Here is a 26,480-nt window from a genome sequence, read left to right on the forward strand (position 1 = left end):
TCTCATATCCCTAAGCGCTATGTCAACTTGAGATTAATTAAATTCCTCTGAAGGATTCCCTTTAATCGTCTGTATAGAGAATTTGAATACAGCGATATTCACCTCCATACTTTCATGAGTATCATCTCACATACTTCATTATTCTTTTCCTGATACCATGAAAACAACAAACCAAATTATAGTGATTCCATTTAAACAGCCTACTTTGTCTATATTACTGAAAAAAACTTCAAAAAACTCATTCAAATCTATCCAAAGATAGTGTGATCCAATACTGCATACAAAACAAATCAAACCAGAATTCATCATACACCAGAAAACAGTAACATGAAAGACAGTAGTTATCTAGGTTCTCAGATATAGAGGCTTAACACTGGATGATGAGAATCTGATACTGGAAGGGGTTTTGGATTGGCACCTGGGAGACAGGAAAATCTGGTTCTCTTATCAAACAGTTCTACTCCTGTACTACTGAACTACCACTAGTCCCAAAAAACATTTAGTTAAGTTAGACTCAGTTCTTCAATGATCTCTCTGATCGACGAACAAAGCTACATAACAATTATCACTTCTGTAATATGTTATTTTTATTTATCAACTCATTACTTTCAGAAAAGTGGGGTCTATACAGTCTTCACAGTCTAAACATTGGAACACCTCTTAGTTTTGAATTTTTTTAGAAAAGGAAAGCTGTAGAGTGGAATACATTATCATTTTGTTGTTACACTACTATAAAGAACTCCTTTGAAATAAGTTACTTAACTTGCCACTTTGAGGAATGGAAAGCACCTGTACTATAGGTAGGTTAACGGACAGATAAGTGAACTTCAAGTCAGTTTCTCATGTACAAGCACAGTGTAGAAAAGCTAATTAACACCTGGTATGGACATAAAATCAGAAAACATCATCCAATTCTGCTTCACTGAGCTAACTTTGTGTGGTAAAAGTAGTATGATGATCTTTTTGGATTTATCTCACCTGAAGACAGTAAACTGTTGATCATCTCAAGGAATGTGGAATGAACAAACTGATAGTCTTCGAGCAGCAATATTACCTGCTGTGCTTCAATGCCAGCAAGCTCCATCACCTAGAAGCAGGGAAGACATTTAAATCTCAGTATATGGAATATATGTGTATTGTTCATGAGAATGATCATCTTTCCTTGATTATATATTACATACATATTTTCTCCATCGCATCTACACTATTATACATTTACAAAAGATTACTAGGTGATTCAGTTCATGAGATATCAAATATAAAGAACATTCTACCTAGATGTACAGTTTGATAATGAAAAAATAATTAAAACAGATTCTTTCATAGACTATATTTATGTTCCAGATATGACTCAGTTATAGAGGGTTTTTTGTGTGGACTTAGCTCTAGAATTTTCTTTAGCATTACTGAAGGTCCTGGGAAACTCCTGATTGAAGGTTTGCATTTGTTTTTAAATAAGATGTAAACTTTCATCTGTCACTAAAATTTTACTTGGTTCAGCTACTATCCTATTAACTGGTAGACTATAGTAGAGACAGAAAATAAAAATATATACCAATGTGAAAATATATACATGAAAAAAATCTTTCCAACATTCACATAAACTTAGAATTTATGAAGTCCATAACACTCAAAAAACAGCTCTGGTATTCAAAAAAGTAGAGTTTCATGTAATTACTGTAAAGAACATCTAGACATTGAGAACTTCTACAAATTTACCTCTTTCAGAAAAAAAATCTGTCAACTTGACTGTTGACATTTTGTTTTTCTTAAAATATCTCTTCACACAACACTTTCGTGACCTTCCACATTCCTTTTTTTTTTTTTTTTTTTGTTTTAATACACACCTACAACACTACAAAATGGAAGACAGTGAGTGACTTACATATTTAAGATCATTTTTGAACTGCTTCAACTCATAGCCTCTGGAAATTTTGGGAGTAATCAGAACAGCTCCGTGCATATGACTAACTAATGAAGTAACTGTTCGACGACCTACACCACTCCGTCCTGCCAAAAGAAGTGATCCTCCAGGAAAACTTAGCACTCTGTCCACTTTAGACATATAACTGAGGACTTCTTGGAAGAGTAAAATCTCTATCTCTTTTTTGTCTTGCCCATAATGAATAATACCCTATTAAAAAAAGAAAAAAAATGTGTTCACTAACAATAAATAAAAGCACTAAGATACGAAAGCATCCAACATTTAAAAGTTTAGAAAAGAAGGGCTTTAAAGCTCAAGAGACCACGATGGTACTCATTACAAATAAATTATACACTTTACCAGTAATGAACATATCACATTGCCCCCAGCACCAGTATATTCTAGAAGTCTTTGATATTTTGAAGTAGAAATCTACCACTGAAGTAATTAAAACTAAATAACGGACCAGAATAAAGTCTGTGCTGTGTCTCTGAGAACAGATTAATTAATACTTAACTTAGAAGAGTGTTTTAGGCAGCTAATTGCTGCATAATTGCAGATTACGGAAATTCTTAGTGAGACACACATAATAACAGATCCTAAGATTAAATTCTGTTCTTATTGTATTTAATAAAACCTCATCTTTGAAGCCCAATGTAATTGTGTAGTCAGAAAAAAAAAAAAAAAAACAAAACACCAAACTCTCTGATTACTGAGGCTATTGAACTTGATCATTTCCCATATAGTCTATTGGTCACAAGTTGGTAATTAAAGAGAGGGAGTAGTTTTCCATCTACAAGAGCAGTGCATCAAACACTACTAAGGGGAGACGATCTCAAAGCTCTCATCCTGAAAATCAGTCAGTCTAGCAGAATTAACATGTTTGCATTTCCTTACCAAGCTCATTTTTTGTACTTTACTGTTTAAAAGTATGCCAAATCTCCAAACAATTCATTTGTACTTCTTCAAATAAAAATTACATTAGCAAATTACAAATTCAGAAAGTAAACATTTAATATTTTGATACTCAAACAGTACACAAACATATGCACATCAGTGTTTCTCAAAATGTTCATCAAACTGTTCTAAATCACCAGCAAATGTGACCAATGCCCTTTTATTAAAGTAACCTTGCTACACGATACTTCCTACTGCCTGCTACATAGCTTCACAAACCTTCCCTCACTTGACCAAATGCAAAAAATGATTCCTCGAACAAGCAGCAGATCCCACCCTAAACCTGGAGCTAACATGTTACTTTCCACAAAAAATGTCTACAATAATTGCTGTGAATCCTTGCTGTGTAGAACCTTTAATCTTGTCTCACTTTTTGAATAATATCTTTCAGGTCTGTTGAGTTTAGTCTGCCAAGTGGCCTCCCATGTGGTGGTAGTGCCTGTCCTGGTGTGATGAATGCCTCTTGACAAGCTCCCCAAGTTACATAGAAGATATCTGTGAAAAAAAAAAGGAATCATTTGAAAGTTTAGGTGCTCAGCTCATGAGCTATCATACTTGATCAAATTGATTTGATTAAGCAATTCCTAAATAAATATTTCAAGTTTAAGTAGTATGCGTCAAATGGTTTACCTGCCATATTGTCCAAAACATCTGAGCCCCAATCACCCTGAAACACTTTTATCAAAATATTATCAAATACATGAAGTTCTTTCATGCCAACGATTTTGTCACGGAACAAACGACATGCTTCATAAGCCACAATTTCCAATACATAGTCTGCAGTTTGTATTGATAATCCTACAAAATTTAAGGAGAGACGAGACTTTATATATTTATAATAAATTCTATGATTTCCATTTCAAAATATAAGATTGAAAATGAGTAAGTGAAATTACATACCAGCAGAAGAGCATCAGTAAGGAAGAAATAAGAGAAAAAGTAAACATTATGAAGTGTTTTTAATAATAACTTTATGGAACATTACAAGATAAAATTAAACATATTCTATTAAAACAAGTTCCCCAGTTTAGTGCCAGCATTCTAATCAAAATGAACAAGGTGTTGCACATAAAGTAAAAAATAAAAGAATAAATAATTAAAAAATGAAAACAAGAATATCCAGGAGACTGTTTTCAAGGGAAAGAGAAAGAATGATAACAAATACTAAAATAACAATAAATATCCAAAACAGTCTCTATTATAAAATGCCAATAAAGAATACAAATCTTCAATACTCTTGCCAAAAGAAGGGTGAGATGAGTAAATGACATCCCATATTGGTCATCACTGAAAAAGCACATGCATATGTCACCTTCAGATACAACAATAGAGGCCTTAAATGGGCTGAGATTACCTATTCACTGGTTGTCAGTGTAGCTTTTCTGACCTTACTCAAGGTACATTTATGCCATCTGATGATCGCAGAAAATTAATGGGAAGCAAGCACAACATTCTTACCACTTTTATATTTTTTAAGCAGCCCTTTATGTAAACCTTTAATGAATGTAAGAGCTAAAACACAGTAAGGAGTAATTGTTCATGATCTAGTAATAATAGCCATTTCAGAGACAAAAACAAGATTAGAAAGCCTATGTTTTCTATTTGGAAAAGCACTCAAAATTGAATACCCTTACAGATCTCACCATTTCCAAAGTTAATGAAAGATGAACTTCCAGACTGGAATGCAATTATCAAGACTTGCCAAATTATAAGAAAATTTAGGCTCTTATATAGCTATTTTAAAATTTTTACATAGATGAAATATTTTTCTAGATGTTTTCTGTATGTTTAAAGTAGTTATATTCTTCTTTTATTAAGTAGGTCATAGATGACATGTATGAGTTGTAGTTCTAGTCACTCCGCCAGGTTTATATAACCAGGTATAAAAAGACAAGCATGAGAGGCATGCCTCTAGGAATACAAAAGATAAGAATGCTCAAAAAAATCTCAACCCAAAACCCCCCAAAAAAGCAGAAAAAATTGTTGGGAATAGGAGGTACACTTCAAGTTCTCATAGTAGAGAACACAGTCCCAACCTACCAATTGCCTTTAATCTATACTAGCTTCCACACATATTTCAAAACATCAGTGGAGTTTTTAAAACTTGTTTACCGTATGTTATGGAATTAACTGTTAGGCATTTTTTCCCTCTACTGATTTACAGACAGTTCACAGTTTAGAAAGAGTACCATAGGTGAACAAGTTGTGTGTGGAGTCAACAGTAAGACTGACATCAGCAATAATTTAGGCCATTTTAGAATTACTTTATCAATGAAAACCAAATAAGTGACTTACCACCCGCTAAATCATATCTGAATAAACCAAGAACCCACTGCGTAAGAATACATGGTGTAAAAAGGTAATGACTGTGATCATCAACTGTGAATTTCGCTCGTACCTAAAAATGGAAGTTAACAGAGGGAAAAAAGTGACGTTTTAAAATGTAAAGCACTTGGAAATGTAGCTTTAAATTCTTCTAAAATACCAGATAAATTATTTTTTTATTTAGTCTATATATTTAGATATTTTATTAATGCTCTCCTTAGTTTTTTTGAAAAGTGCAGATATGAGTTCTTTAAATCTTGCTGTCTGACCACAAAAGATTTTCCAGAATTAGAACATTTCTTCTGTACCATTTTTGATGCAGACAACTGCACATTACCCAGGACTGTTAGTGCAGTATTATTAGACAAAACACATAATTTTTTTTAAAGCAATACCAAATATAAAATGAAAAGGAAATATAAAAGTGTAAAAAAAATCAGTAACACTTAGTCACAAAGAGTTTTTATAGAAATAATAACTCTTCCCCCAGAAAGGATATTTGAATTTACAACCATATCTTTAATTCAGGAATAAATGCCTCCAGTTATTTGGTCCTAGTGTGATGAGAGTTAAACTTAGATTTCTTAGAATACACTAATAATATCATGTGAAACTCCTGCTAACTGGTGCACGCTAGCCAATAAGTATACCCACATTCCAGTCAAAGATCAGTTTTATATCATGGTTTTGTCCAGATGGGACATGCATACATTCTTGTAACATGCACTTACATCCCCATAGTACCTACCCCAGTAAGGCTATGTACATGATTAGGAAAAGCTAGTACCTAAGTGTTTTGCTAGATAGAAGTCTGCAAAATTTTATGTGGGATGGTAAAATGAATTTTGGTGTCTAAACACCTATTTTAATAGTATAAAATTTTAATAGGTAGTCCTTGATGTGGGTAAAGGACTCCACCCTCACATCTCTCTTGTCTATTCATAACGGCATCCGTAACATCTGAGGACTTAACAGTCTTTGAAGTACACTGTCTCCTCATCCATTAAGTAGGAAAACACTACTATGCACATTTTATAAACCAAGAATGGAAAGCATAGATGGGTTAAGATGCTTGCCAAACTAATACAATAAATCTGTGGGAAAGCAAGAGCACTTACCACTTACTCAATTTGCCTCTAATACCTAGGATTCTGTGCAAATAAGTATCTCTAAAATTGATATCAGCGTTTTGTAAAAAAGATAAACTTGGATTTAAACTTTTTTATTCTCTTGTTAATATCAAAAGCTAATTATTTTTTTAAAAATTGGTATTCTCCATGATCTTGAGAAAAGAAATTAAATTTCCATACCTGTTCATATACTTGAACCATAGATCCTGCTAGCTGATGTATTTTTGGTAAAGAACCCCAAATAGGGTGATTTTTTAGGTTTTTCTGTAGTACAGGTTCCAAGTAGGCACTATAAATAGTTTGCAGTTGGTCTCTTTCTGGATAGCTACAAAGGAAATAAATAAATCATTATGGACTATCATTTTTAATGTTTTTATTAAAAAGATACTGAGAAATTTCAATGAATAGCATCTCCATCTAGCAGCTAAGTAAAATTATCATTTTATTGCTACAGGCCACCATCAGAAATTTTCTAAATACATCTGTAAATGTGTTCAAACTTACAAACAAACAAACTTCTTTTCAATTTCTCTAATTTTGTAACCAAACAGCACCTTAATATATAGCTGCAGAAAGCAGTTTACTGAAAGCAAAATCACCCAGTAGGAAACATATTTCAAACGCTTCACTATCAACAGATAGTTTCTGACTGCTCCTTAGCTGGTTTCTAGTGCCAAGAGACAAACAGCATCAAATCTGAAGATCCCAAACTGTTAGAAAAAATGAAAGACTAGAATAGCCACACATAAATAAACACCAAATGGATCAAGGGCCCTATAAACAAAGACTGAATCTGAGTTCTGAGAGTCAAATTAATTTCCACATACTTACTCAATTGCACAGAGACGAACAATAGAAGTAAATCTGGAGGTAAGTTTATGTCTTCCTAATGTTCCTCCAGCAGACATGGAAGCCACAATTTGGATGTTTTCTAAACCAACCCATTCCAGATTTTCATCATAAAATCCTTGATATGTAAGAACCTTTAATAATTAAAAAAATATATCATTCAAAGAAAGCCAACAGAGTATCAGACAAAAAAATTTAAAAAACAAAAGTGAGAAGTATACCATTATTACTGTTTTCTTAATTGTCAGAAGTATACTACTCCCAGTTTGGTGTCATTTGCTATCCTGCTGAGGGTACACTCTGCCCCATTGTCCAGACCATCAATTAAGATGCTAAACAGGTACTGGCTTTCAAGTAGACTCTGTGTCACTGATCACCACCTGGCTGTTCAGCCAGTTTTCAGCCCACCTCTCTATCTGCTTATCCAGCCCGTACGTCAAACAGCTGTGAGGATCTTCTGGGAGACAGCATCAAAAGCCTTAGTGAAGTCCAGGTAGACTAGACCCACTGCTCTCCCCTCATCTACCAGGTCTGTCATTTCACCACAGAAGTTTATCAAGTAGGTCAAGCATGACTTGCCCTTGGTAAATCGATGCTGACTACTCCTGATGATTTTCTTGTCATTCATATGCCTACTGCATTATAACTCATTGAGGAGAGCACTGTCTTTATTTACTTATGCATATAAGCCAAATAAAAATGGTACCTTTTTTCTGGCTCACACCTATATATTCTATCAAAGTACAAACAAAACAGATGCTGGATGTTAACTTTGTTAACTCTGAAAATAATCAATGTAGGTATTTTCTACATACACTAAACTATTTCCAGCACACTTAAGTGTCTTCATAAAAAAAACAGACATAAGTATTCACCTGCTGTAGAAAAGCCACAAGAGTGCTTGTTCCCCATTTATCAGGTTTGGGTAGATTGATATCCTTTAAGTACAAAACAAGCCTTTCACAGTCCTTTGGTCTGTATACTCGGCCAGTATTTGTACTGATTACAATGCAAGTTTGACTTAATTTTTGTAGAAGATGTTGAGAAGTAGTTTGTGCACTGCAGTGAATGGTAGCAATCTGCGTGGATCGGAGTTGAGAAAATGCATAATGAAGCAGCATCCTAAAAAAGCAAATGTGTACATACATATAAACATAAGTAATATAGAAAGGCATTAAAATACTGTGTATCCAAAGGAATTGTATAGTTTTTAAATTAAAATGCATATACTACATGCTGTATTCATTTAATAGGAGATGCATGAGGTTTGCTGAATTAAACATTCTTGACTTTAAAATTTTAATATTTTCCATTCAAGAAATGGAATAAGGTCCTTTTTCGTATCTAAAAGCCTTATTCAGGTGTCTTGGATGCATAGTGGCAGCCTGAAGTTTCTCTGTAGATCTTCATCAGAATTTACCTATTTGGCACTACAGAAGGTTTGTTTCATTAATAACCTAAACAAGTGATATTCTAGCAGAAAGTCATATGATAAAATCATTATAACAAAATATTACAAACTTTGCCAAATAGTTAGAAGTATATTTTGCTTAAAATAGGAAATACTTTTTACCCCTTTCCACATCCTTCAGGTCCCACAAGAAGAAATGGCTGCTTATTGTTAAAGTCTAGCCAAGGTCTAAAGTAATCTAAACCTCTCTGAATGTCAGGAGTTTGGATGACAGGAAGTGTTTGGAGATTACTAAAGTCATCAGCTGTTAAATTTTCAGGTTTTTTCATCTGATATAGCATTAGCTGTCCAGTGTCAGTGTCATAATATGTGTCCAGGGGCTTCCTTGGATCCGGTGGAGATTCTTGTGCCCAACTGAAGATCTTTAAAAAAAAAAAAATAAAGCTTCTGTTAAATCCATACTCCTAATGACAAGATATACAATTTCAAGCTGAAGAATGTTTGAAGAGTGCTTCTGTAAAATCAAACATTTAATTCTTCAATTTGATAGCTTTAAGTCTGCTTTTGAAAATTCATATTATGCATATGCTTTATGATTAAGTCCTTAACTGATACAGTAACATAGTACTCTTTCACATACTACTTGTTCATAGTATAAAGAACATAAAATAAACTGTGTTTAGCAAAGATTTATATAGGCAACATACTTAATAATAATCATAAGAACAAGGTAACTCCTTCACATGCATCAATAGCTAATTCCAGAAGCTGAGTCTAAACCTTTACCATCTGCCCTGTATATGTGTTATAGCTCCAGGCTGTCTTTAGGAAGGAACTATTTCCTTCTCTCCAACACAAAACCCAAGTGTGATTGTGGAAATAACTACCTTCAGGGACAGCCTTCTGCAGACACTATGGGCCAGTATACCCACACAGTTTTCCAACACTATTCCCTAGTCCTTGTGCCCTGAAGTATCTACACAGAGAGAACAACACCCCAGTGCATACAATACATAACCTCAAAATAATGCTGTAAGAACACCTCTCTGGTGAGGTGAAACAAATCCCTCACATTATTCTTTCAAGCATTCTCAACAGAAAAAAGAAATACAAAATAAATCTGCATTACATATACACACACAGGGTCTGCTATAGTGACTCGTTGCATAAAACAGTATAGACAGAGGCCATTCTGTATCTCTCAGTGCAGCACCAAAGGATTGCTATCTGGGCCGAAGGCACTTAGCAGTCTTATCAGTGAGATATGAAACATTCCTCTACTTGTCAGCTATTTCGCTATAAACAACACAGATTTCAAAGGAATTAGAGCACAGATATTCTATTATTGTAAATTTGCATTGTTCGAAGACAGAAAATCACTATTCCTACTGCATATACTGAGACGCTTCTAATAAACTTGCTGAAAAATATTATTACCTCTTTTGCAAATTCTTGCCGTGATTTCATGTTGAGGTTGCCGCCAAGACCACGTAACAAGTTAATAATAAACTGTCCACGATCAGTACACCCATGAAGATGAGACAGTCCATTCATCACAGTTCCAACTAAACTTGTTTCTACCACAGGGTCATTCTGTAAATTGCAAGTGGTAGTAGATTTAAATATATTCCTAAAAATAAATGTGATATATTGCTAGCAGACTATTACTCATTGCTCTTTGACACTTCCACAAATGATGAAAGATCTCAACACTGTTGGTGTTCACTTGACATGAAATTACTTTTTAGCATTGATTTGGAAGTTTTAATTCTAGACTACACATAGATGTAATTTAGAATAAGCAACCAGAACTTTACTTATAGATTTTGAGAATCTGTAGGAAATCAACATAACTGTATACTGAAAATCTCTCTTGTGAATGGATTCTTTACAGATTTTGCTCTTTAGCGTGAAAGCAGATTGGCAGTCTCAGGATCAATGACATGTTTTTTCTTCTGTATCCACCTGAAGATACTTCAAAAGTCTAAAAATCTCCATGGGTTAAAGAACCAAGAGGGGAAATAATATTAAAAACACAACAGGGGCATACATGTTCCCCAAGGGGAGGTAATGCAGGTCTCCCAAACACGAGCTTACTGGTTGCAGCATTGGGGATTTCACCAAAATCATTTTTGTGCAACGTAAGCCACTTGTTCAATGCAAATGCAACTCCTGCTTAAGGGGAGGCAGGGAAGCATCTAGAATCCTTATGAAAATCTAGCATATATAGAACAATTATTATTCTGATGCACGTCCACAAATCACAGAATACAGACAATATACAAAGTTTTGGACTACGCTTTTTTATATTGCAATTACATACTAGCTTTCACCTATTAAAACGTCTTTCAGTTATGGTTTTGAGTAGAATCCTAAAGAGCTAAAGTTATATACTTAAATTTGGGACAGATTAGTGGGAGCTGTTAAAATTTAGCATTCTGAACAATCAAACTACATTTTTAGATATGCCTCTATCAATCTTTTTAGGTTTCTAGCATTACATTTCTCCCCAGCCTATTACAAGGTTCAGTCTACACTGTGTAACTTTTCAAATTTTAACTTTTTTTTTTTCCAGACAATAACTTACATCTAGAAAAACAATTTATTCACTTTTCCTTTTTTGACTTAGTCATTTAGATATTTCAGATCTTCGAAAACATACAGAAAAATGTCTAGTATGAATATTAGGCAGACACTGTTTCTCATTACTTAAAATTGAATTAAGTGTTTCAAAACTTTAAGTACAGCAATTAAGTTTTGGAAACTGATTAGAACAGTTCCAGTATTAATCTTATTAAGAAAACAGCTACCAAAATTGCACTGAGATTTTTTTTTACTTAAAATTTTAAAAGTTTTTATGAACAGTCTCTTCAGTGTTAAACTATAGAAGTGGATCATCCTTAACAGAAGCTGAAATTTGATTAAGTATTCAGTTACTAACCTTCTTCACAACCCAGTTTAAAGCCTTTTCAAAATAGTCCCCAATCCAATTTTCAAGGTTGTATCTGCATTCTTCAGGTTGACTTCTTAGCCAAGACTTTATAAGAGAATTAAGATCTGTATCTTCATCACTAGGTCAAAGGAAAACAAAACAAGATTAAGACAAATATAAAGCATCTACATCTTCACATAGACAGGTTCAAAGGAACAGCAGAATTCCAAGAAAAGTTCAGGAACATACTTGAACAAGAATTTCTAAAAAATACTTGGGCTCTCTTGGGGTCACACACAAAGAATCCACGACATCTCTTTCAAAAAGTCTGAGCTGTACAAGCCAAAAGATTATAACAAGCCAGTGCAGAAGACACATGCAACCTAAAACAAACTTCCCCAGTGATTTGCTTCATAACTGTAAGAAAGTAATTAAATTGTTCTATATACTTCAGACTGTCTTTCAAGAAAAGTATGTATATAACATTATATACATATGTAACAACTCCTGTGACTTACCTCAGAAAGATCATTCCCATTCGAGATATTGTAGCAGGAGAGGCACAGCTAAGGTCATGAGTTTCAAATATAAAGTTGACATTTGAGCCAAATTGAATTCTTTCTCCACTAGGCATAGTCAACAATCTGTTGTCATCCAAAACGGAATTCAAAGATTCAATCCATTCAGGATCAATATCACCATCACAAATTATCCATGAAGTAGTATCTATTTCCAGACACAAAAATAAAATATCAAACCCAAAAAAACCCACTGAAAGAATACCTCCCCTTGCTATTTTAACACTATGTAATAGCCTTCCTTCATTATAACTTAAACATAAACTCTATGAAGATATTCCTTACATGCTTTACCTTCTGCTGTCTATTTCAGATTTCTTATCACAAACTTTGCAAAATGTATCAGTGTTCTTGTCTATGATTGCCACCAAAAGTTTTTCTTGCCTTATGCTATCCACAAATAATATAATATAAAAAAATGTCATTTCATTAATTTAAGCATAGTGATGTATAACTCCCCCACAAACGTACCTTGGGGTTCTCGTACTACTTGTCGGGCACTATTTGTAAGCACACCATCAGACCATTCTCTGGTATCTATGTCAATATGGCCTAGTAACTGATGTCGAGGCATAGCTTTGGGATTCACAGTATACTGTTTCACTACTTTGCCAGTTTTACCAAGTGCTGTCTTCAACATCCGCCAAAGTGTTGATTTACCTCCACCACTTGGACCTACAATAACTACACCCATTCTTTGACGTAGTTGTTCATACAATTCCAAAGTCTTCTTGATCTAGATAATAAAAGAGATAATGGCCGTGTGAAGTTGTAAAGCGAAATCAATCATGTTCTTTTTTAATATTTTTCCAATTTACTTTGCATGCAGTCACTTTATTTCTATAATTTTATTTTTGAAACAACTGATATTTGCAGAAGTAATTAAAATTATGACACTAATTAATATCAAGAAACTTACTTTGCATGTTAGAAACATTTCACTAAATTACAATATAAAAATATCAGCCCTCTTTGGCCATATTTTTACTGAGAAATTAATGAACATTTAGCCACAAAACTTCATCCATCCCTGAAATAAATAAATATAAACTACACACAGAACATTTGATAAAACCAAATGTTTACACATTTAATTTTTTCCACTGTCCCAAATATTCATTGGCATTTGCACCTGGCTTGAACAAACCTGTGTGTCACATGTTCACATCTTAATTTTCCTTGCTCTATTTTTCTTTCAATTACACAACTGATTTACCATGCTTCAATCACATACATTTATTTTTTTACATACATGTAATTAGAATCAACTGTCAGTTATTCTCACTTCATTATAAAAGATTTCTTTCAAAAGTAAACAGAAATTAGTCAAATGTAATGTTAATCAGTTCTAACTGAGAATAACTCAGTTGTAGTTTTGTTGTTGTAGTTGATGCTTACCTGTGTGCTTATAATTTCCAAGTTTGCTTCTTCAAAGGCTTGTTTTAAAGCTGCAGTTAACTCAGCATACTCCACATCTTTAAAGTCAATACCAGGAAATACATCTTTAACCAGGGCATCAAAACGTGCACAGTCTGCAAATGTCAGCTTTGACATGGTATTAAGCCGCAGAGCTTGAACCACCATGTGACTTTCATTAACTGGAAATAAAAGCAAGGAAGCCAGTTTAAGCTTTGTTGTTCTTTTTATTTTTTTCCTTTGGAATATAACAGCACTTGAGCCCTTACTGCTTATAAAATGTTCAAGGTGGAATCACAGCACATATTACAATCCAGTGCACGTACCACTCTACATGGAAGTTAGATGAGTGCCTTACTGTAAGTATCATATATGCTCACAAATGCATGCTATACAGATATGAGATGGTTTGATGCACGTCAGATAGTACGTAAGAGCTTGATGATTAAAGAGTGGGACTAAAAGTATCAGTGAACAATAGTTTACCTGTTAAAGCACTCATGAAAGAAATTAAGGACCTGGATTCTAGACGTTACTCTGCTAGAGTCAATTTAAAGTCACATCTCTTAAGTGCATCCTAATCAACTATGAATATTCCAGAAATAAACACTGTCTACAACTCCTCCTGAATCTGAAGTACCATGTAAGTGTTTTGGGACAAGAAAGAAAACAGTCACAAGAAACCTTTACTGTGCCAGAAAAATAGATAATTCATGATGACAAAGGAAAAAGGCTCTGATCTCAGGGTTTTTTTTGCTTTTTAATCAGATTACTTTCTCACATAAAACATGTACATTTTTCAGAGAGCAGGACTAGAAACCAGAGATGAAGATCATCCTGTGTTTCTGCCCTCCTTCTGAACGCATGATTGCCCCAAAGCAGACTGCACTGTAGCCCAAATTCAACACAACTGACAGGAAGTGCCCGTTCCCTAACCTCCCTTTTTCCTGTGGCTTTTTCCCAAATGTTCCAGAGGTTAAGCATTAGTATACCCTTCTAGAATCTGGAAAAAGTTCAAGGTTTTTCATCCTGAACAATGCCTTAAATGCAAATGCTTCTACAGGCAAATTTTCTAAATAGCATGATAAACAGTTAAGAGGAAAAATGTTGACATTAAGAAACTTGATTTACAAAGGTTGAACTGCTTTACTAAAGGAAGTAATACAAAATTTAAGCAACAGTTAAGAACAGGGCCAACATTCTGACATGCCAAGGGATTTTGACTCAACACTACAAGCAAACATAAAGAAGCAGGGAACCACATTTGTTGGAATCTTAAGTTTCTCAAGCTATAAGATAAAAATAGAAATTTAAAAAAAGAAATCTGCGTTTAAATCATAACCTAAATCTATCCATCTTGCCTTTCGCAGTGTTATTGAAAATCATATTTTAAACCAGATCAAATAAATTTCAGCAAATGTCACATGAAGCTAAAATGTAAATAACAAGGAACAGTGATGGAAATGTGCCCTAAAAGACATTGCTGGTAATCCTTCTTTGGCACATCCAAACTAAAGTAAATTAAAAATCCTTTAAAGTTGTCAGATCATTTGTTATGCCAAGATTTGTAAACCAAGGCTGTCTCTAAAACTTTTCAGATATATGTTGTTTAAGCAAAAAAGAGCAGTAGTTGTGTCCTAAAGATGTGAAATGCTCATCCATCTCACACTCTGAATTCCCACTCATTTAACATCTAAACAACAACAATCATTTATAAAATCTGTTAAAAAAAAAAGGAACAGTGACCCAGTCTAGTCCAATACATTTCTATAATTTCTAACTGTCCTTATATTTGTCTCTGTCTACCAGTCTGAATTAATGCCATGTGACAATTTTAGCAAACCTCAAATTGAATCAAAATGGTCTGGTGACTGATGAATAATGACAGCATCAGATAATCAATTTTCCTGTCCTAAGCCACATGAAAACAAGAGTCTTTGAGAATCACTCAAAATCATTGTAGAATAAATCCTATATCTATGTTCTTATCAGATAAAAGCTCAATCTAGAACATGAAACAGTCTTTTGTCATCTCATAATGAAGGAGGACTTTCACAGATATTTTCATCTTTTCTGAATTGCCTCCAGATACAAGCCACAGCTTCTCAAAAGTCCAGTGAACAAGAAAGCTGGACTGAATTATATCTGTACAATACCCTAAATGATCAAAAGTTTGGCATGGTCAACCTTACTTTCTTGCTTTGCTTCACTTTTTTTCAGCTGATGAAGAAGACTGCCACAGCCTCTCAAAACAGTCTTCAATGCTCGTAAACCCCAGTCATAGTGCTGCTGTGGTGTCAGAAGCTCCCTAAATTTAAAAACAGCAATATTGTAATAAGTGTTAGGTGACACCACCTGAAATTTTTGTACAGCAAATGAACATGCTCCTAACATTGTTCTGGGCAAAACAGAAACTGACAAGTATCTGTAGCACCATCTGAAATGCATTTCAGAAATATACAGCACTAATTAAAACCTCTGAATTTTGTTCTAATATGCATACTTATAATGAAATAGTCACTTGCATTTCAACAACTTAAAGAGTCTAAATTCAACACAATGCTTGTGAGCATTTATATTTAATGAGCGTAATAGGGGAGCAGTACTTTGCCACCTTGAGATTATAATTGCATTCTAGATATTTTCAGACTGGAACCTCTCAATATATTGCAATATTTTTATTCTATAAGTTTAATGAGTATCTACAGGGATTTGCATTCAGAATTAAGAGTTGTTTTGAATGTAAAACTTCAGATTACTCCAAACCTGCAGTTTTATGTCTAGTTTTGTTTCTGACATATAGCTTTTTGAAATATCCAAGTAATAAAATATTTCAGAAAGTTAACAGAAAGTATGTGCAGATTGTATCCCTACAGTCATGCTTTGGCATAAACTAGATGGAGAAGAAGGAAGATGGCAGTGAGATAACCACAAGTATCAATACTGAAATGAAAGCAGGAGGGAAGAGAATTAGAAAAGTAACATGACTAAGGGGAGAGAGAAAAAAAAAAAAAAAAAAAAGAAATAAAAGAGCTTACCTTGCTAGATTAAAAATAGCCACTAATTTTCTACCAAGTATTTTAGCATCCTTAAAGCCTTCTGAATATAGAATCACTTCTGCAATGAGTTCATTGTCTGGATGAGTCATAGCAACTGGCCTGAAAAGTTGTTTGAGGTTATCAGGTAGTTTTTGTCTTCCTCCATAACCTTTTCCAGCAGGATTCAGAGTGATAAAAATTCCAGAATTATGATCCATTTCGACCTAGCATTAGAAGTGCATTGTAATAGTATATTGTCATTTGAAACAGTATTGAGAAATTTTCAGTGGGCTATGTTTAGTTACAGTAATCAGTTTTTAAGTTTGACCCACTTGTTTATAGACTATTTTTATAAGAAGAAAATAAGTAAGTTTTGATGTACCTTTTTGCCAAGCATCTCACATACAGGACTACGTTTCTTCAATGCATGTTGAATTGTCTGAATCTGCATGGATACTGCAGACAATACAGCTTCCTCAAGTCTATTGAATTCATCAAAACAGCCCCAGGCACCACACTTCACTAAGCCGACAAATATGCGCCCCATCGACTTCACATCAATGCCCTCAAAATTGAAAAGAGTATTATCAAAATTCAAATAACAAGAAAATAATGAAAGACTGTCTTCTCATCTGTTAAAAAATATGTCTTTGGAAATATCCACAAATTTCTAATGGAAACTGACAAGCTATCAAAAGTATTTCTAGAATATAATATTGAAGTATGGGCACAGATAACCATTTCCTAAATTATACAGAAACATATTCACCTCATCACAATTAAAGACTAACACTTGTCTTCCAAGAAGTCCACCCAAGGCCTTTACTGACTCTGTCTTTCCAGTTCCAGCTGGACCATAGGGATTTCCTCCAAGGCCCATCTTCATAGCCTGAGTAAGAGTTAAGTAACACTTATCTGTCAAAGGTGTATAAACAAGTTTTGAGGAATTACCCTGCATAAACAAAACAAATGATTGTTAGACAGAAATATTGATAATGTAATTTCATTAATTTCATTCATAAGTCATTAATTTGAAAATATAACACAACAGTCAAGATTACTGTCCATTAAGAATATGAATTTGTTTACAGTTATGAAGCTTTCCTAATTTTATATCAGATTGTCAAAGCATTGTGCAAATTTTTTTAGAATTACAGAAAAGGGGTCAACACAGATGAAACTGCACTCTGATATAAAAGTAGCAAGCATATTAGAAACAATTATATGATAATGTAGCTGCTTTCCATAAATCTTACATTTACCCCATCAATATCAGTATGAAAATGTTTACCCTATCTTTTAGTATTTTCTATGAAACATCACGCTAAGGACACAACAAAGTTGAAAAAATGGCAACAGTTGGGAGGCAACCAACAGCATATGTGAAATCAGTTTGACACTGATATAAAAGCCACCAGGTAAAAATTAAAAATACCACACCTGATACTCGTATGTATATTGGAGTTCAGCATCTACCATCTGAACATAACATTTTTTGTCTTTCATATAAAATCTCAGCTGCTTCTTCCAAGCCCAGTCTTCAACATTGTTAACCTGAGCTTGATTCAGCTGCTTCACCACATCAATGTTATGAATGATATCAAGAATCAGAGCTTTAAGCTTGAGCTCAAGGATTCCTGCTTCTGCAAATAACCACACACACATAAAAAAAATCACAACAGTGTAGTAAGGAAGATACATGCTACCCATTCTCAAGTTCATTGTGCTGCTTTCTATTATCAGAAGATTTTATTCAGATCTTGTTTCAATTATATACAGAAATATTATTATCTAAAGTAAACCGCATAAAACGAAATCCCGAGGGAGAAATGTGAATCATCATGTAACTTCAGTCATTTAGAAGTGATTTTGTCTGCCTCTATACTCAATACAGAGAGAGGCTTTTCTAGAAAGTACTTAATTTCAGGAGAGTTTACAACTATGTCCATTTCAGTAATCAGTGTGGCACAATTTGTTAGTTGATCTGCTGAGGATCTGAAAACCATACTACACGTGCTCTGGAGATTTTACTCAGACTAATTAGGGTGATGTGGAATGAATGTTCATTAGCAGATTGGGTGCATTAAGTGTACTCTGAGAACATATTGTTTAGTTTAGTTTCATTTGAAAGAAATCCAGTTTGTGTGCTCCAATACCATTCCATGATGGGAATTAAACCAAAATAAGTGGGGATAGTCAGGCAACTCACTTCAAAATCACACCTATTATCCAAACTAAAAAGTTACTCTAAATGTATTATACAATAGATGAATGAACACTCTTCTATAACTGGCGACATTTCTCTAATGGTTATAGAAATAGCACAGAAAGGGAGTTTAGATAAAGAACCACACTTACAGACTACTGAAGGTAGGTGATATGAATCCTATTCCTAATAATGTATCAGATGTTAACAGTTCACAAATTCTAAACTAGAATTTAATACAGTAAGTAGCTATACAAATGTAGTGGAAGATTGTCAGCTACACGTCAAATTGAATCTTTTTATGCATATACGGTAAGAGCCATCTCACCTAACCTACACTTCAGAATTCTACATCTGAGGTAGTCATTCAAAGCCCCCCTTCTGGTCAAAAGAGAAGAATAAGCACTCAAAGGCATAATTATTCTAATCCATTTGGACTATATAAGATAGTGAACAATCATGTCTTCAGAATAACTAGTTTATTGGCTTTGCTACAGAATTATTCAAGAATTTTTAGTTCAGATGAAGATATAGACATCTAAGAGAGAAAAAGAGAATCACCTACACAGTTGTAGAGAATATAATGGCATGACATAATGTACCTCAACTGTTGTTTAGGCAGGTTTCATGAAAAATAACACTACAGTTCAGTAGGTGAGGACAAATTATCAGCAAATATATAAACCAGAAAGTATTAAAAGCTATTAAAAAATTAATTAGAGAGGTTTGCATATATACAAATGTTCCATGGTCATTTTTAATCTAAATAAAAATCCATTGCTCACTCTGAATTATTAAACATACTAATCTTGGCACTAATAGCTGGGTAACTTAATGTAACAACTTTATGAACTCAAACTAAGAGAGATTTATACAATTTTCTGTTTAAATAAGCAGAATGTTAAATACTATACAACTACACAGTCATTACGGAGAACTATATATTAATTAACATTTTTATACCTGTACTCCCAGTATCTTCCATACTAGTATCAATGCTGGTATAATGTTCCAGTTTAGCCATAAGTTCTAATTCTAATTGTTGCAGACTGCAGTCTTTGATAGCACTTTCAACATCTTCAGTGAACTGAATTTGTTCTGCCAAGGAAAGAATCTTTGGAAGAAAAAGTTCAAATTGCATTTTATAAATACAGAAGACAAAGAGTTTTTCAATTAATTTGTAATTGCTTATTATGTCTGAAATTCAAAGTACTTCACTGTATCATTTTTAAACAAAGTCACACATTTGCTGTGCTCTTAAGAACAAATATAGCCATCTTAAAACCAGACAAAATTTATTAAAAACTTGTAATGTAATCTAACACAGCAAGTCCTTTAGCTGTTGTACAGCATCTGCTAGCAAAATTTTTAAAGAACCTTTTCCCATTAAATATGTCAGATGGAAACTACCGTATGGTAGGCATGCTGAGCCCATTTCAACAGGCTCAGGAGCACCTCTGACTTTCTGTGTCACTGATATGCTAATTTTGCATTCCAGTTTATAACACACCATTCATATTCTAAATACTTTACGTTCACTGGAAAAGCCCTGTCTTGAGATATGAAGGTTCAGTCAAACCTGGAACTGGAAAGATCTGTAACAAAAAATTCCACCAACTATGCCAATCTGAAGATTTGTAACAGTGACAACATTCTGGGGGAGGGAGTAACCATCAGACCTGCGAGAGCGTGACAGACAGAATCACTGAGCAAAGGGCATGGAGTGATGTTACAGGAAGGGCTCACAAAAAACATCAAAATGGGACTTAAGTGGGGTCACCTCCAGCACTTGCATGTCAGCAAAGAAGTGCCTACAAGGCACCATTATGGAGAAATATCCCAAACCCTCTCCAGATACTCAACATGCTGGAGTGCCCGTAAAATGCCTGTTCTCTAATGCATGCAGTATGCAGAATAAACATAATGAATTAGAGATCTGTGTGCAGTTGTGGGGCTACGATCTTGTTCGGCTCATGGAGATGTGGTGGGGTGACTCCCATGACTGCAGTGTTGAAGCGGAGGGATACAGGCTCGTTAGGAAGGACAGGAAGGGATGATGAGGAGATGGAGTTGCTCTTTATGTGAGAGAGCAGCTGGAGTGTGTGGAGCTCTGTCTGGGGATGGATGAGGAGCCATCTGAGAGTTTATAGGTTAGGATTAAAGACAGGATGGGTCAGGGTGATGTTATCGTGGGTGTTCAAGGTGACATTATAGTGGGTGTCTACTCTAGGCCACCTGAACAGCAGAAACAAGTGGATGAGGCCCCCTACAGACAGGCCTGGCCCTCACAGGGGACTTCCACCACCCCAATAGCTGTTGGAGGGCCAACACAGCAGGACATAAGCAATCCAGGAGGTTCCTGGAGTCCATGGATGACAACTTCCTCATCCAAGTAATAGAGAAGCCAATGACAACAGGTGCTTTACTGGACACAGACCAGTGAAGGGCCACAAAGATGATTAAGAGACTGAAGCATCTCTCCCATGAGGAAAGGCTGAGAGGGCTGGGACTGTTCAGCCTTGGGAAGGGAAGGCTCATGAAGAGATCTTACCAATTTCTATCAATACCTGAAGGGATTGTGCAAAGAAAATGTTGTCAGGCCCTTTTCAGAGGTGTCCAGTGACTAGACAAGAAGCAACAGGCATAGACTGAAACACAGGAGGCTATGTCTGAACATTAGGAACATTTTTTACTCAAGAGTGACTCCACTGACACAGGTTGCCCAGGGAGGTGGTGGAGTCTCCATTCTTAAAGACATTGAAAAGCCATCTGGACATGGTCCTGGGTGAATCAGCTCTAGGTGGCCCTGTTTGAGCAGGGGTGTTGGACCAGATGGCCTCTAGAAGTCTCTTCCCACCACAACCATTCTGTGATTCTATGTGATTGTCTATGCTACTGGTCAAAACTGTATAAAAGAATTTCATGTTCATGACTATTTCTTCTTATACAGTTAAGCTTTAGAAACTATATTTTAATCAGATTCAAACCCAGCTTTTTTATGTTACTAAGTCTTAGCAACCCTGCATGTAATATTCACTAACAACTAAGATCAAAATTTACATCAAATTTAATAGATGGATATTAGATCAGGTGCCATGTAAAAGATTTCAGTATTTCAAATGTTTAAAAAGAATCCTACAAACACTTATTTTAAACAATTTCTCTATACTACTGTCCTGATTTTGGCTGTGATAGAGCTAATTTTTCTCCCTTCTTAGTATCTAGAATAGTGCTGTGGTTTGGATTCAGTATGTGACTTGATACGAGAAGAATGTTGATAATGTACTGATGTTTTTAGCTGTTGCTAAAAAATCAAGAACTTTTCAACTCCCAATGTCCTCCTAGTGCTCAGGCATATAAGAAGCTGGGAAGAAGCAGCACCAGAGCAACAGAACCCAACTGGCCAATGGAATATTCCCTATCATATAACCTCATGCTAAGTATATAGGTGAGGGTTGATCAGGAAGCTCACTCTTAGTTCCAGGGCTGTGGTTTCAGGATTCTCTCTTCTCTGGGATCACTAGCCAGGAATGGGCTGGGCATCGATCAGTGGGTGGCGAGCAATCATACTGTGCGTTACTCGTTTGTATTTTCTATTATTACTATTATAATTATTATTTTAATTTTATTTCAATATTAAATTGTGTTTCTCTCAACATATCAGTTTCCTTACCCTTACCTCTCCAATTCCCTCCCCCTTTCCCCGGGGTAGGGGAGGGTGAGCGAGTGTCTGTGTGATGTTTAGCTGCTGGTCAGGTTTAAACCATGACAACTATAAATTAATAAAATTTATTTGTTTGTGGTTATTTTCTTCCAAATCCATATGTATATTTCATTATGAGACTTCAGAAAATAGCTTATTTGGTAAAACTGAGACTACACAGTGGTATTACTTGATGAACTACTACCTGGGAAGGAAAGAGTGATGGATCAATTGAACCTTGTGATTTTTTTCCAGTATCAACACAGTCAATTAACAGTTTTTTCAGGGTCTCCTTCATCTCCAAAGCCAAACTGTTTAGCCACACCTGATAAAGAGATTAAAAAAACCCAAAAGTCATATTACAAAATAATTTCTCAAAGACACTTGCATTAAACTTGGATGAAATTTTCTTACCTCCACATCATTTGACAGAAGAACTTTATTTCTAAGTGGCACAGTTTCTCCTTCTACAGACTTCATGGCAACTATGTATTTAAATTCTTCATCAAAGCTCACACTATTAATGCCTGTTAATCACAAACAGCAATGAAGTTATATGTTGTTAAATGCAAACATTAGTTCCCTAGTGTGTAACAGTAGAAAGAGAGAAAAAGACCCACTGCAACATTTAGCTTTGAAGAACCTTATTTCTATATAAGTACTTTTCACAAATGAAGATTAATGCTTTACCAGCAAAAAGTTTCTTAAGATGAGACTGGATAACCAGAGGATTTGTGGACTGTCCTAAAATTTCTAATAAGTCATCATCTCCAATGAAATAGAATCTTGGAAATGCTGAGCGTTTTTCCTATATAAAAACAAAATAAATCAGTTTTGTTTATCTAACTTCAAACTTATTGACTTTCCTTATAGAAAACTATATTAACGTCAGCTGTACCTCCAAAAACTCGTTCAAAGATCTCTGACATCTCTGAAGCTGGTCAAGTATGGTAATTAAGGTATTTCTTATTCCTGTCCGGGCATTCAGTGATGTTATCCTATTGTCACTCTTGATATCTGACATAATGGATCTTGACAGAAAAAAATTGAATAATTCATAAAACAACCATTAAAATGTTAATCTAAATATGATATATAATTATGTAAATAAAAACTAAAGCACAAGCAAGTCATATAGATAGATAATATGTAACTTTCAGTTTTCTGTATTAATGATGAAACATTTCAGAATTCACATCAATGACTCCAATGTAATTTAATAACAACTGTTTCTTGTTAAAATTTCTCTACCCAAAACCACAAAAATTCAATTCCTGACATTTATTTCCTTGTAAGAAGTCATTCTATCTCATATCAAGACAGATAATGGTACGTATCTTTCTACATTTCTAGAATCTCCTTCCTTTTTATCTCCTTGACTTGTTTGGAATAAACAAAACATCTGTTTCTCCCAGAAGTCCATCTGTGTAATTTCTTAGTGAACAAAGTGCTTGTCTTCAACAAGAAATGATTCTTGAAAAAACAATTACATCACCTCTGCTTCTGTTGACAAGACAGATCTTGTGTTTGCCCCATTTGTTCATGATCTTTGATAATGTGTTTCCCTGCTTCACATGTACCCCATTAGATGAAATCTACATTACCACCTTTATTCAGATCTATGTCACTGTCACACATCTATACCTAATGAACGCCTGTTGCTGACCTTCATTCTCCATACATATTCAATTGTTCCATATATTTTCTCCGTGAAGAATGTTCTAGCCTACACATGTCAAAGGCACTACAAAAAATAAGTCACGTTCCATAACACTAACCTAAAGTCTTCATCAACTCTGTTAAAACGAGCCTGTTCTCTGGGCAGAGCTCCACGACCAAATATCGGTTCCAAATAGACCCATTTCCTTTGAATTTGGTTTAAATTCTGTAGATACTCATCCAACTCAGCCAGCTTTTTTTCCCAGATGGACACTTTATCTTCAAAACCTTTGTAATACGGAGAGTCCTTGAGGGACTGTAGAAGACAGCGATGATCTCCAACTTGGTTGACTATGTCCTTCCAGTCTTTAATAAGCCTGATAGTCTTGCCTTGGCTATCTTCATAATCTGTTAATGTAAAGACGGCTCCAACTCCCCAGAGTTCAAGCTCACGTAATGCTTCTCTGATAGTGACTTCACCTTGGGCTCGACAATTCAAATCCTATTTAAAAGCATAAATAGATTTCATTTGAAACTACAGAGCTTGCAATAAATTTTCCATGCAAAAATACATTATATTTCTTTAGTAATAAAAAGAAAAATATGCATACAGAACAAAATATACTACATAAAACAAACCATAAATAAAATACAGTAGAAATTATTCATACCTTAAGTTCTGTTGCTTTTTCTATAATGGCATCTGTCACTTTTAGCAAATCTCCAAATAACAAACCCTCAAGTGTAGTTCCTCGGGGAAGACCCAGAAGACGAAAGAGATCCAACCAGTGGTCTGGAGAAAGATGTTCTCCTCTTATATATTTTAGGAGTGGAATTATCAACTATAGGAAAAATGCTATGTGAATTAATCTAGTCTTTATGAAAAGTATCTGTTTGATTACAAATTCAAGCAAAACCAAAAAATTCAAACAAAACAAAAATTTACATTCTTAAACTGAAATACCTTTTTTTTTAGTTTCTGGATTTAAAGTTTAAGAGTACAACCCCAAGGAAAACTCATTGCTAAATGCGTGTTTATGTAAACTGTAATGACCCTCCTGTTCACTGTGAGGAACTAAAAGGTTCTCAGAAGTGAAATGTTCAAAGCAGTATCAGAAGATATTTTGTTAAATTGTAACTGATTTTATTATAAAGAACTGAACAATGAGCTACAGAAAGAAGTATATTACCCAGTAATACCAAATCCTTTTTTGTTTTATACCCCTTCTTGTAATGAGTATCTTACTTTATATTTGTCCACTTCTTTTTGCAATTTTACTGTCATTACAGTATGTTCTTCCATCTTCCTCATTTTTTCATGCCAGTTAAACAGAAATTCTTCAAATAGGTATGTTTTACTCCTGAATGAAAATGGAATATCAAAGGATTATAACAACACAGTACTACAACCATATATATGTCCATGAAAAATTAAGTAACAAAATCATACCTAAAAGTAATCCAGTCTTCTTTAGCTTTTTCCTGAAAACCTTGATGAAACTCTTCATACAATGCCCAGACTTCTGCACAGCTCTTAATATCTTGACATACAATTTTTGACAATGAAAAGTCAGGCTCTTCCAATTTAAAATGACGGCATTCTTCACTGAATAAAAAGATCACTGTATTATGTATTACATTACTCCACTATACATTTATGGTTTAAGTGATAGTATCATATGGAAATAATTATACTTTTTTAAGAAAAGCAGTTAGCTTCACTGGAGAACATTGCTGCTAACTTCAATTTCCTTATGCTCTCCTTCTTAAATATTAATAATGAAGGAATACAAGGAATAACTCTCCTACACAACAATCTTTTCACATATTCACAATTATTTTCCATAAACTTTCATTTCTTTCTCATTTATGAGAAAAGTGAATTAATTTGTGCCCCCAAAAACAAAACTTGAAAGAAAGTAATTTTTAATTGGTTGTTTCTTCCCCTTAGGTAGAAAGAATAAGTTAATTTTATTTACTATCATATTTAAGTGCTAAGCCAAAAATTTAAATAGAAAACTTCGTCTGCTCAAGATTTGCAATAATGAGCTTACTGATAGGCACCTTGAGCAAAAACCCTTTCATTCTGCACAACAGTCTGCCAGATAGGACACTTACTCAAGAAATGGCAGGGGTGAGCTCTTGCCCACTTAAGTTACAAGAGGATTAAAGTAATAACTCCCACTTCTCGGACAAATATCCCAAACCTCTTAGTGAGAATTCCAGAAGTCAGAATCAAGCCTTTAGTGTACAGACTCCCTTATATGAAAGCCTAAGAGACTTGAATTTTTCATTCCAAAAAACTCGAGAAAAAATTAGCTTGAGAAATTCATGCTATGTAAAATGAACAAA

The 26,480-nt window shown here is 34.4% G+C and overlaps 1 protein-coding gene across 2 annotated transcripts in view; it reads right to left on the minus strand.

The window, feature by feature from the left end:
* DYNC2H1 (dynein cytoplasmic 2 heavy chain 1) overlaps positions 1 to 26,480 on the minus strand; it is a 182,683-nt gene that overhangs the window by 129,643 nt on the left and 26,560 nt on the right. For both annotated transcript variants that reach the window (XM_074916428.1, XM_074916437.1), the window contains exons 23-50: positions 25,579 to 25,734; positions 25,375 to 25,489; positions 24,800 to 24,970; positions 24,248 to 24,630; positions 23,368 to 23,500; positions 23,160 to 23,277; positions 22,884 to 22,996; positions 22,675 to 22,794; positions 19,730 to 19,880; positions 18,001 to 18,203; positions 17,330 to 17,512; positions 16,943 to 17,125; positions 16,561 to 16,784; positions 15,715 to 15,830; positions 13,505 to 13,704; positions 12,578 to 12,842; positions 12,047 to 12,254; positions 11,538 to 11,667; positions 10,034 to 10,189; positions 8,759 to 9,018; positions 8,061 to 8,307; positions 7,168 to 7,319; positions 6,517 to 6,661; positions 5,177 to 5,279; positions 3,512 to 3,679; positions 3,252 to 3,376; positions 1,886 to 2,134; positions 979 to 1,087 (exon numbers count right to left, since the gene is read on the minus strand). In XM_074916428.1, the coding sequence (XP_074772529.1) occupies positions 979 to 1,087; positions 1,886 to 2,134; positions 3,252 to 3,376; positions 3,512 to 3,679; positions 5,177 to 5,279; positions 6,517 to 6,661; positions 7,168 to 7,319; positions 8,061 to 8,307; positions 8,759 to 9,018; positions 10,034 to 10,189; positions 11,538 to 11,667; positions 12,047 to 12,254; positions 12,578 to 12,842; positions 13,505 to 13,704; positions 15,715 to 15,830; positions 16,561 to 16,784; positions 16,943 to 17,125; positions 17,330 to 17,512; positions 18,001 to 18,203; positions 19,730 to 19,880; positions 22,675 to 22,794; positions 22,884 to 22,996; positions 23,160 to 23,277; positions 23,368 to 23,500; positions 24,248 to 24,630; positions 24,800 to 24,970; positions 25,375 to 25,489; positions 25,579 to 25,734 (4,886 nt within the window). The remainder of the gene's footprint in view (positions 1 to 978; positions 1,088 to 1,885; positions 2,135 to 3,251; positions 3,377 to 3,511; positions 3,680 to 5,176; positions 5,280 to 6,516; positions 6,662 to 7,167; positions 7,320 to 8,060; positions 8,308 to 8,758; positions 9,019 to 10,033; positions 10,190 to 11,537; positions 11,668 to 12,046; positions 12,255 to 12,577; positions 12,843 to 13,504; positions 13,705 to 15,714; positions 15,831 to 16,560; positions 16,785 to 16,942; positions 17,126 to 17,329; positions 17,513 to 18,000; positions 18,204 to 19,729; positions 19,881 to 22,674; positions 22,795 to 22,883; positions 22,997 to 23,159; positions 23,278 to 23,367; positions 23,501 to 24,247; positions 24,631 to 24,799; positions 24,971 to 25,374; positions 25,490 to 25,578; positions 25,735 to 26,480) is intronic.

The sequence above is a fragment of the Athene noctua genome, chromosome 1 (genome assembly GCF_965140245.1).
Source record: "Athene noctua chromosome 1, bAthNoc1.hap1.1, whole genome shotgun sequence".
NCBI classification, from domain to species: Eukaryota; Metazoa; Chordata; class Aves; order Strigiformes; family Strigidae; genus Athene; species Athene noctua.